At 41.4% G+C, this 12,080-nt stretch overlaps 2 protein-coding genes across 6 annotated transcripts in view; both read left to right on the top strand.

The window, feature by feature from the left end:
* The window catches only part of MAJIN (membrane anchored junction protein), a gene marked incomplete at its 5' end in the record, with an annotated part of 238,719 nt that overhangs the window by 65,061 nt on the left and 161,578 nt on the right, over positions 1-12,080 (top strand). The gene's annotated exons all lie outside the window — the stretch shown is intronic.
* Positions 1-12,080, top strand: part of TMEFF1 (transmembrane protein with EGF like and two follistatin like domains 1) — a 106,226-nt gene that overhangs the window by 92,275 nt on the left and 1,871 nt on the right. For all 3 annotated transcript variants that reach the window (XM_082234607.1, XM_082234606.1, XM_082234605.1), the window contains 4 exons: positions 763-911; positions 2,407-2,472; positions 7,137-7,260; positions 8,976-9,134. In XM_082234607.1, the coding sequence (XP_082090733.1) occupies positions 763-911; positions 2,407-2,472; positions 7,137-7,260; positions 8,976-9,134 (498 nt within the window). The remainder of the gene's footprint in view (positions 1-762; positions 912-2,406; positions 2,473-7,136; positions 7,261-8,975; positions 9,135-12,080) is intronic.

Here is a 12,080-nt window from a genome sequence, read left to right as displayed (position 1 = left end):
CAGTTGTGCATGGGCAGAGTGCTGTTGCACTTAGGATCTGCTTGCATGCTTCCCACAGACATCTGATTAGCCACCCTGAGACTAAATGGGCCATTTCTCAGACATTGAAAGATGATAGCACTGATTCTGCAGAAGGAATTCATGCATGCTAAGAGGTTTTTCTGTGTAGTCCCACCCCTCTGGAGCCAGTCCTATTTGCCTCTGAATACCGGCAGTGTTAGAACTGAAATAGGAATGTCTAGAGGTGCTTTTTAATGACAAGAATACAAAGCTGAAAGTGAATGAACTGCAGCTAAAATCTTACGTTCATTTTTCACATGGTCCAGTCCTCATCTGAAGTGCTTGTACAAAATTTTGGCCTTGCACAGGGCACCATATTATGGAAGATGACCAAAGTCTGTCCTTGGCACCTGTATAACTTTAGTGCACGACTGATCACCAAAGTGACCCGCAAATTGGCCTTGAAATCACAGGTAGCCTGGTGGTCTAATGTCAGTGCAAACTAGTGGACATCTCTAGGCGGATGGTCACAGGAGTGAGAGTGGCTGTGAGTATTATGCGCTGCGCTGTCAGGGCCATGGGTTCAAGGGTGCATTTTAGATGCTTTGACTCACTAATATTATTAAATGAAGTATGTGTTTGTGATAATGAGGTCTATGGTTGCCTTTTATATGCAGCGTGCAGATACAAGTGTGCCACCTGTGCAAAATGCAGAGTGCTGAATTAATTGGTCCTCATCCGAGTGCATGTTTGTGTCAATAGGTGCGTCTGCAACATAGACTGCAGCGGCTACAGTTTTAATCCTGTTTGCGCATCTGACGGAAGTTCCTATAACAACCCATGCTTTGTTCGAGAAGCATCTTGCCTGAGACAAGAACAGATTGATATCAGACACCTTGGACATTGCTCAGGTACTCCAGATTTTATTTTCAGTAGAAAACGATGTCCACCAGCAGACTTGAGAAAGGGCAAATTGTACAATCACTTTTTCACGTCAGAGTTAGAAATAGGGTTCTGAATTAGGGTTTCACAGAAGCACAGAAAAGATGCGAAGGATTGAGTTGCCTAAGAGCTTCAGTTTTCATCAAACGTGTGTGTGTGTGTGTGCGCATTTCTGTGCTCTATATAGCGTCTTGTCCCACCCACTGCAGAATAAATTAAAAATAGAGAATATACAGTAGTCTTCAAAAGAAGGGAAATCATGTAAATCTGCTTAAAGTGCAGTTTATATAGTTCACAAACTTGTTTTGGCACAGAATTGTGATAACCCACCCCAATTTTAAGTGCAGAATACACACAATCCTGTTTCCAATATGTTCTTTTTGCACAATAAATATGATTTGTTGCCCACAGCCGGTGATTTTCAAGACAGACTGGGTTCTGCTGCAAGGATCTAACATTTTTTAGAAAGGCAACATTGCTCTGATTGGGTATTGTCTGTGACACCATTGAGAATGAAGCACATGCTGTTGTGTGAACTTTATTTTTTAACAAAAAGATGTCTTTAGTGGTTCTATGCTCTCCTGCTGTGCAGTTTGAGCATTGGAGCACTCATCCAGCAAAAGCTGCAAAGAGCAGCAAGGCTCCTCCTCTTCCTTTCACATTCCCACAACATTTGCTGGTGGTTCAGGGCTTAGAGAAATATCCAAGGATAAAATGCAGTTGGGTACACTTCAGTGCCCACACATAAAGGCCCAGTGTTCCACAATGAAAACTGCATTTACTATCAAAATGGCTTAGGAGACTTGGAAAAGAATAGAGGTATGTTCTCACGGTCTAGGGTCCTCCAGGCTATCTGACACAGCCACAAGGTTCCCTCTTCGTGAAAGGAAGATAGGTGGAAGAATTAACAGAGAGAGAGATTTAAGATGGTGGAGTTTTTTCAGAGGGTTACATTGCAGAGAAAGCCATGCAGTTTTCTATGTTTCTGGCACGAGTTTATAGCCTGCTTTTGGAGACTGAACATAATCTTGCCCTAATGGCTGTTTCTCCACCTAGGGGATTTGAAAGAACAAAGCTGTGATGCTTGGGAAATGAAAGTATTATAGTATAAGAAGAGGAAGGAGTGCATATGTTGTCCAGGCATCACACCTCATACGCTGAGGGTTGATTTAGTTTGGGACTGAGATAAAGTATCACAACTAACCTTAAAACGTGATATCATGACCACATTTGTTCACCACACTTGACTCCCCTTATCCTTTCCCCTTTCTGCATCTCCTGGAGTTCAAAAATTAACCCACATACAATACATAAGGGCAACTCTGGACAATATTGTCTTCTTAAGCTGCATGAAAAATACAGTGTTTCACCACCTACTTGCTGTTCAGTAGCCTTCTCAGGTATCAAAATAATACAACAAAGCAATACATATCTTTGGTTCTTTTTATGGTTTTCCTCAAATAGACTCCGACGACGCAAGCTTATTGGGGAAAAAGGATGATGGAATGCAGTATCGGCCGGATGTGAAAGGTAGGATTCTAACACTGGACTGCCCTTCTGTCTGCAGCGCTAGCAAGGATGCTGGGTTGGATAGGTTGTCGAAGCAGGTTTTTCTCTTGCGGGATGGCAGTTCTCGCAGGTCCCGATGAAGACATGCACATTGCTGTTCTTTAAGTGCAGAGAGAAGCATTTCCTTCCCTCCAGAAAATATTTATTGGAAAGGGCATAGACATCCTTCAATAATTGAGTTAAACCTGTTAAAATAACTTGCCGCCTCCAATCTGTTTCAAAGTAATGCATTTTTGCTTGAACAAATACCATTTTACAAGCACTTCTGATGGCCTTGGCAGTTTTGCACTGTGTGTGATGAGACATTTTGTATAATAAAGCCATTTTTATTTATTCTGGAAAATTTAGCATATAAATAGTCTTAAATGAACTGTGTGTCTTGTGTTCCTTTTGCTCCACGAATGGAGTTATGATGTTGTTCTATTGTGCCCAAGCTCTCATGTGTTTCTTATATTAATGCTAAACACTCCCCTGTTATTAAACACGGAAAAGGAAGCTTTCGTGTATTGTTCTGAAGGATGACTTATTCCTACAAAATAGATTTCCTGTGTTCTGCACTTCAGATTTAAAGGTGACTTTTAAAGCTGGCAGAAACTAAGGAAAGAAACCATTTCTACAGAAAAGCAATTTCCTCCTTCTGACACTTTCTCTCTCCCCCTTTTATTGTTTATTGGATAAATTTGTGCTAAAGGAAAAGGAAAGGGAGAAAAGCCTCTGGGCTTGTTTGAACTTATCTTTGGGGCAGTGGATGGAGGGACATTTCTGTGTGGACACATCAAAGAATCATTCCAATTTCTGATTAATTGAGCCTGGATTAACTAAATATTACACATTGTCCATAAACTGAAAGTGTTAGCCTTTACCCAGTCTCTTTGACTTTCCGTCTTTCATCAGAACAGGTAAGGGGCAACTTACCTGTCTTAAGCAATCTAGAATATGCGTTCAACTGTTTTGGGCAGAATGACTAGGTACAATATACAAAAACCAGTATAAATGAAAAATAACTAACATATTGGGACAATAACAGCTACTAGGAGATCCAAAACGTAGAAATACGACAGACACTACCAGATCCACACACCAATTCTACAAGTATGCATTTATCACTGGGACAACAACACTCTCACTTCAACACCTATTTCCCCAAGTTCACACAAAAAGCTGGGGCAAAATCACACACACTCCCCATGCCTGGAATTCCCTGCTCTTACCAGGGAGTGCTCTTAATCTTTCCATCCCTGCTACAAGCCAGTTGAGATTGTGGCCTTTTCCACCGCACCTCCCATTTTTAAGATAGGAGAACCTAATAGATGAGACCAGGATAAAACTGACTGGAGCGCTGTTCTGCTTCTGCAGTTTCAGGCTCTCTCTGCTTCCAGGCCACTTTGGTTTGCCTGCCTTTGCATCTCCTGAGCTAAAAGGCCTTCCTCTTGAAAGATCAGCATTCAGATCCAGTACAAGCTGAAACTTCAGTGGTTTAGCTGCTCTGTAGAACCTGTCAACCTCTCTTTTATCTAGAAGTTTGACCTCCAAGGTCTATTTTGGAGCCTTGGGATGTCTGTAATTCCTGGGAACTTAACTGAAAGGATTTTTTTGCTGGGTTTCTCTTCCATTCTGCCCCAGTTAGCTTCTCCTTGCTCTTTCTGCTTGAGATAGAAACCTTGGAACCTGCGAGGCATTTGCTTGGGGGCGGGGGGCGGAGGAAGTTCACATTGCAGACGCAGACTGTTATGCAAGTTGGGGAGGGGGGATACCTTTCTTAATAAAACCCAAAAAGCAAACCAGGCTGAAAATTGTTTTCCTACCATGTAATTATCATCTGTTGTGCAGGCACTCAAGCCGGGAGGAGGAGGGGACAACAGAGAACGCAAAGTTTCCATCAGCCAGAAAATAGCAACAATGACCATGAGATCCAGTTGTGGTTTCTGTCTCCGAGGTTTTCAAAATAGTTTGCTAAACTTTAACGGGGTCACAGCAATTGACTTTGGAGTTTGCTGCTTTTTAAGAAGACATGTTAAGGCAACTTTGTAAATAAGTTCACACAAGTTTCTGGCTTAGGAGAACATCTTGCATCCTGCCCACGTCAAACATACTTTCATGAATTATTCTACCTTTTCATTGGTGGAACTTAATAATGATTACAGCAGTAGTAGCCAACCTGGTGCTCTTTATGTGTTTGACTCCCGACTTCCACCATCTCCAGCCAGTACAGCCAATGGTCATGTATGTTTGGAGTTACAGTCCCATCAGGAGGACCCCATGTTCGCTACCTCTGGACTAGTGCTACATCTATATCTGTGGTTTTTGCTAACCATGGTTAGCTTCAAACCACAGTTTGCAACCAATGCCTAGGAATGGGTTTTGCAAACCGTGGTTCAAGCTAACAACCATTTGGGAAAACACTGCTGCAGATGTAGCACTAATTGCATTTAAGGCCCCAAAATGACAGGAAAGGGGGGATTGGCCTACAAGTGGGGAGAAGGAAGGAACATAAGTGCCTACGCAGTGTTCTTGATCTTCTTATCATGGCTCTATTTGCAGTAGTTTCCACCTGAATTGTAGACAAGATGTAAGAAAGGGAGCCAGCTTCGGGGCAGGATATGTCTGCCTTTTACTGCTTTACCTTCCTTCCTTCCTTCCTTCCTTCCTTCCTTCCTTCCTTCCTTTCTTTCTTTTCCTTCGGCAGGCCTTCTTGCCAAATAAATAAGTTCAATTTTGTTTGCATGTTATTAAAAAGCAGAAGAGGGATTTAGTTTGCATATTATTCAAATATCACAGAGTGTAGAGGGAACAGAAATAGAAATGTTAGGAATTCCTATATTTTTATAGACATCTGTCTCCCCAGCCAGGCTATAGATCAATTTGGTCATGCTTACAGACCCTTCTCCACTTTCTTATTTAGAACTTAACAATTAACAGCAATTCTGGGTCATCTTCAGAGGCCCTCTTCAAAACGTCTCTACTGTCTTGAGGTTAGGCAGGTGGCGACCAGCGTAGGATATTTTGGTGATGGTGTCCTGTTCTTTGAATGCTCCCCCTTGGTGTATGCTCTGCTGTCATTTCAGTACTAGGCAAAGACCTCCTTGTTTTTCCAGCTTTTTTCTCTTTACAGTACTGTTGAAATCCTGATTTTTATCTACTATTTCAAGTTTGTATTGTAAGGGATTTTGCGTTCCAGATTTCAGTACATTCATTTTATTTCCTGAGAATTCATGATAACATTGAATAATAGTAGTATGAATTTAATATTACAACATGAGGCAATAATAAAACTGATCATTTTTAAAAGTATTGATTTAAGGGGGATGATTGATATAATTATTTTGTCGGTCCCCCCCTTCTAATTTAAACTTTTTAGACAGGTAAATATTTACCAATATATTTGCATTGCAAATGAAGTTAAACCATTTGATAAAGTTGACTTCCATCTAAATTGTTTCATTACTGAAGATTTCTCTGCAAGGCAGTCAAATGCCTTTTATGCAGCAATAAATAGAAAAGTGGAAAGGTTGATTATCTTTAGAAGTCTGTAAATAGAAAATTAGGTCTATAACCTAATTCTTATATTCCTATTCTTATAATTATCAGTTTGTACCAGGCACAAGTCTGTTTGATCCATGTTAATGTAATTCTGTATGGTTTGAAGGTGGGAGGGGGGAATTAATATTGCTGTTACAGTGATCCAGACTGTATTGTAGAAATCTTTCCAAGAGTATAGCTAACCTAGATGTCATTTTCTGAGTGAACATTTAACATAATTCTAACAGTAAACTATTCTGACTTTATATTATTTTAATACCTGAATCGCATTTAACATTTATTGCTCTGTTGAATTATCCAAAGTCCTTCTTTTGTATTTTAGGGATATTCCTTTGGGGAGAGGGCTCTAAGAAAGGCATTAGTTTACAGTGTGTGTGTGTGTGTGTGTGTGTGTGTGTGTAAACTGAAACTTTTGTAAACTATGCAAAGTCATCTAAGGATTTGGCTGTTGTTTATATGGCAGTGGGCACAGATAGAGAATCTTTTGGCTCCGTGAGCCAGATCCTTATCAGGCTAAATTTGACATCTGGGTGGGGCTGCCCACCTTTCAATTGCCTGATATCACGATGATACCCAGTGACCAGGTGCTTTGAAGTATCACATGCAGCTGATCCTATTGGCGTCGACCTTTCCCTTGTCAATGAGCAATTGAGAATACACTTTAAAGCTCCCAATTTTGCATTGGCAGCCACGTGATATCACATATGGCATGAGGTGTGAGGCAGGTGGGTGTTGTCCTGGAGAAACATCCTCATGGGACAGATTTGAACTCCTTATGGACCCCTTTCAGTAGCTATATACTGCTGTGAGTGAAAAAAAGTATTTGTTTGTTGACAACATAGCCTGCTTTTCTGCCAAAAGGTACTCAAGATGGCAAACAACAATAATCCAAGTACAATAATACACACACACACACACACACACACACACACACACATATATATATTAATATTAGCAGAGCAATAAAGACCCCCCCCTCCAAAAAAACCCCAAACCAAAGCAGGCAAAACACCAACGAAATCAGTAAAATTAAGCAGTTTTTAATCTTCTTTCAATTTCTACCATTCTTCTGTTTTTCCGCAAAGATGCAAGTGATCAAAGAGAAGACATCTACATTGGAAACCATATTCCTTGCTCGGAAAGTTTTAGTGGCTACTGCATCCATGGGAAATGTGAATTCATTTATTCTACACAGAAGGCTTCCTGTCGGTAAGTCAATCGACCAGGAAGATTTGGAAATTGGAAATTTGTGCTCAACTCCACAATTAGTGTATAATTTCTTTGTGGCATTCACGATGATCCAAGCAGAAACAGCCATCTCTGAAGTTCCCCCTTTCCGAGTGAGCACAAAATAAATTGGGTTTATGCAAGCCCAGTTTTTGTTCTTCTTGTTTTTATTAACTATTTATCGACTTGTCACTAGATCCAAATGTGTGTCACATTCTATTAACATGGAATGAATAAATTATAGCAATATTCTCTAAATATAGCTTTCTATACTCTTAACCTCTGTTCTATTCCTGTCTGTTGCTAAGTCCTTTGATTAAAACAAAATGAGAGGGGAAAGTTATAAAAGATGGCACAATTCATTTTCATGTTGGTGCAGCTTTCTGTGTATGAGACCGGCATAGGCCTCTGTAGAGCTGTTTCTCTGCTCTCCCCACCCTCCACACCCTGACAAGGCATTGCTAGGCACTAGAAATGGTTGAACACCCTGGTGCTTGCCCCAAAAATCAGTCGGGCCCTTTGAGTGTTCCTTTTGAATGCACGAGGGACCCAACTGATGCCAGCTTTCTGTTGCTTACTGCTCCACCCCCTTCGCTCAAGGAAGCCACTTTGGGGAAGGAAGAACAAAGCTGTAGTGGAGAGTTCTGATGAAGACAGAAGAGGTCCACAGATTGGGCCATCAGTTCCCAGGAGGGATCTGGGGGATGTTGTACCCAGTTGTACCCAGTGGCAAAAGATGCTGCCCAGCATCCCTTGCTCTGATGGAGGAAGTGTCCTCAGATCCTCTCATTGGCTACCTCTTCCCCACAGTGGGAAGAATGTCTCTCTTCCCCTTGTCCTTTTGGAAGGCTTTGAACCCCAGCTGTCCAACACCTTCTAACAAAACCAATGTGTGCAACCTTCTTGAGGTGGGTGTACCTGTGTTGCTTCTGCGTTTGCGTACTGCCCACCCCTGCTTTAAATTCTCGTCCCACCCCTTCCAGGAACAAGAAATCTTTAGGCACCTTATCTGGGGCAACTTGAGAACCTTTAGCAAGTGAGGAGGAAAGGGGACAGGAAACAGGGTCCAGCTGAGTCTCCATTCAGATTTCTGCAGCAAAATTGATTCTGCTTTGAAAGGAGAAGAGGAGGAGGGAGGGAGGAGAAATCCTTGTTGTACACACACTGGAGCACGTTTCATTGTGCTCTTCTACTGATCCTCTGTGTCCAGAGCGGTCCTCAAAGCAGTAGTGGGACTGCATTTTATTCCGATAAACTTTAAAATACTCAAATCAAGCTGTTAAGTCCTATGCAATTCAGGCTTAAATTTTTAGCTTAAATGTCAGACCAAAATTTTAACCACATAGAAAGCAATGTTTCCCAGGATTTATTTATTTTTGTTAAGGCTGCAGGAGAAGATAATCATGATAATCAGACTGGTATAAAACTGGCACAAGTAGTGTAGGCACACCCTAAAAAGATTGCCTCCAGCATTTTAAATTGTAATGGTCCACAGTTACCATTTATAACATATAGCTCTGTATCTTAAAATTTATAGATGATCCTTGTGTGCTTTTTCTCATGCTTTTATGAGAATATGTGATTCGTTGCCTTGAGTCTTTCACTGTTGTCTCTCAGTTGCACTTCAGCACTGTCTGTGTAATGGCCTGAAGTTTGAATAGACACTTCCTCTAAAAGCATTCTCTCTTCTCTTCCAGGTGTGAATCTGGATACACAGGACAGCACTGTGAAAAGACGGACTTTAGCATACTTTATGTTGTCCCGAGTAGGCAAAAACTCACACATGTCCTCATTGCAGCAATAATTGGAGCTGTCCAGATTGCCATTATTGTTGCAATTGTGATGTGCATAACTCGGTAAGTTGCTTGGGGGAAAGTACAATGGGTGCTTTTCGCCCTTTTTAGAATTTCATGACTGCCACAGTTGGAATCTTATTGCCGTATCTTTTTATGGCTTTTTATTATTTTTTAAATCTTTTTATTCAGCTTCCAGTGGGATTTATGGGCCTACAAATTTAATTCAGCAGGATTCAGGTTTGAAAGGTGATGCATTGGATAGTAGAGATGACTTCAAGCTGGGAGCTGCTGTGATGTAGTGGCTAATTGTGTGAGTGATGAGTTAGGCTATTCCTGTTCAAATCTCAATCACACACTCCCTAGATGGTCTTAGGCAAGACACGGTTCTTTGTGCACACACGCAAATCTGTCACACAGAAGCCATGATACCTTTCAGAATGTTTTGTAAGAATTGCTAAGATAAAGTAATGCTTTGAACTCACAAAAAACTAGGTGTGTCTCGGTAGCATCTCTCTAAGGTATTTGCCACTATGTGTACAAGTATTGACATCGCATGTAGTGTTTTGGCACTGAATTCTGAGACTGCCAAATATGAAACTTTCTCATTATGTCCCTTCCTTCCAACTCTGTATGTACCACAAAATCTGCTGAAGATCTTTCCATAGCAGGGTGCAACGTTGGCTGCTTCCTTCTGGCTCAGCTCCAGAGATGGATTAGGCACGGCAGAGAAGTAGAGAGGAAATCTTTCCTCTGGGATATGATATTCGTATACATCTCCCCTTGTTCCTGTTATACATGCCATGGCCTAAAATACTTCTACAGGACCATTGCCTATTCATCCACACCCATATCAAAGATGGCATTCTCTGCATTTATGGTCTATTGGCTTACACTGAACTAGCACCAGTTCTCATGGTGGAGGAACATCTTGTGTTCCTATGTGTCACCAGGAATGTAATGCCAATATGGGGTTGGGGTTCTAAATATAGGCCATTATGTATGATGTCACTTCTTAAAGAATCATTCAAAGCCAAGCCATCGTGTCCACCGCACATGCAATGGTACACGCATGATAGAAGTGAGGGGGGCATGTCTCCCTTTCATCATGGAGATTGGAGCATTGGGTTGGTCCTATTCATTCACGTAATTTTTGTAACTAGGTCTACGATTTCGACAGTGCTACTTTTATTGGTTCCTCCCAGACCAAGAAAAACTGAAACCCACAAACAAGGTAGCCAACAGGATGATAACTTCTCAAAATAAGATTCTGCTCGTTACCTCGTAAGGAAATGTCCTGCAGCAAAAGGTCTTGGTGAATTAATCATAAGGCTGCTAGATGTTTGGTATTGTTAAGTTTGCAGGATGGGATGGAATATTTTCCCACAGTTGGCTGTATCATGTGCCAGGGCCTGGAAGTGGCAACAAATGGCCCAAGACAGTCTACACCCCCGGTTATTGAAATCAACATAATATCAAGTCAGTAGAAGAGTTGCAGCTAGGCAGAAACACACCCACCCACCCACCCGTCATTTAAGATTTGGCTGGAACTTGTAGTTCTTAATACTATATGAGGAGTGGACTGCATTCTGGGAGCAAAGCCAAAGTGGGCTAGTATAAAGAAATGAAATGCAGAGAGTTTGGAAAACCTTCAGAAGTGCATACCAGCTGCTGAGTAAAATGGGATAACATCATGCTTGCTGCTGCACTCTGCTGAAATCCTGAGTGCTTTGGCTCTAATGAGGCAGCCTACGAGTCCTGGAGCAAGCAGTGCTGAGTTGCTTTTTCAGAGGATTAGAGGTAAAAGGTTTAGATGTATTTTGCAGCCTGATCATACGGAAGTCAGTAAGTACATGTATTCGATCTTGACATCAAGACTATAACATGAATCCAGAAAGACTCCAGTAATAGTTCCTGTGTAGGTACATCATAGGTAGGTTTTCTCAGACCACGTTTATGAGCCCACTGAAAAGATGCCCCTTAGCCCTAAGTAAACTGCACCTAGGAATACAGCCTTAGTCTGCCATATTTGACCCGGCTTCTCATAGGTTATTGTATTTTAGTGTTTTGTTGGAAGCTGCCCAGAGTGGCTGGGGGGACCCAGCCAGATGGGCGGAGTATAAATAAATTTATTATTATTATTATTATTATTATTATTATTATTATTATTATTATTATTGTTATTATTGTTATTATTATTAATTTCAGCCTTTAGGTTTCTTAATCCGGCACAACATGTTAGGCACATATGGTTATCAAGGGAGAGAGGATATTTTGTTAAGCTTCTGTGCTGATAATCATGGTTAAAATGTGTTCAGCATGATTCATAGAGGCTTGTTGGCTAAGAAATGCTTGATTTTTTCATCCCTCAAAAGTTTTGTTTGCCCCCATTCTGAATGTCCCCCTCCTGTTCCCCAGCTGTTAATTTTGGGCTTGGGAGAGTCAGAGGCAAATGGTGCTGCCCACATTAGTCTCTTGAGCCCGAGGGCCAAGGAATTGGTATGCCTTAGCTAGGGCAATATGTGATTTCCAAATAGCCAAGAGACCATTTTAATCTTGGTCCATCAAGCTCAGTGCCATTCTGCTCAGCCACCCTACCATGTGGGTTATTGTGAGAGGGAAAGGGGAACACCCTCTCTTATGTCATCCAGAGTTCCTTGAAGGAAGGGTGGACTAATGGAATAAATATATATGCAACTTCTATCACAGCCAATTTAGGCCATGGCCTTAAGCCTACATCAGACCACAAACGGGTTGTAGCATCTTCTGAGTTAAACGGGATCTGCTTTTTTGTGATCGAGATGAAGGAATTAAGACAGGTTTTCTTGTAAGGGAAAGCAGTCATTTAACCCATTTACGATTGATGTTACAGTGTGCGTATTTTGCCATATTAGCTATGGTACCGTTTGTACTGGAATTTAAAATGTAGGGTGTGATTTGGTTCTGAGAACCTGGGCAGCTGCTGTGGGTTATCACTGTACTAGGCCATATCGAGACCAGATGACAATT

This window comes from Podarcis vaucheri (genome assembly GCF_965113315.1).
Source record: "Podarcis vaucheri genome assembly, chromosome: 8".
Lineage (NCBI taxonomy): Eukaryota > Metazoa > Chordata > Lepidosauria > Squamata > Lacertidae > Podarcis > Podarcis vaucheri.
Note: the sequence above shows the minus strand (reverse complement) of the source record. Positions and strands in the feature narration are given on the sequence as shown.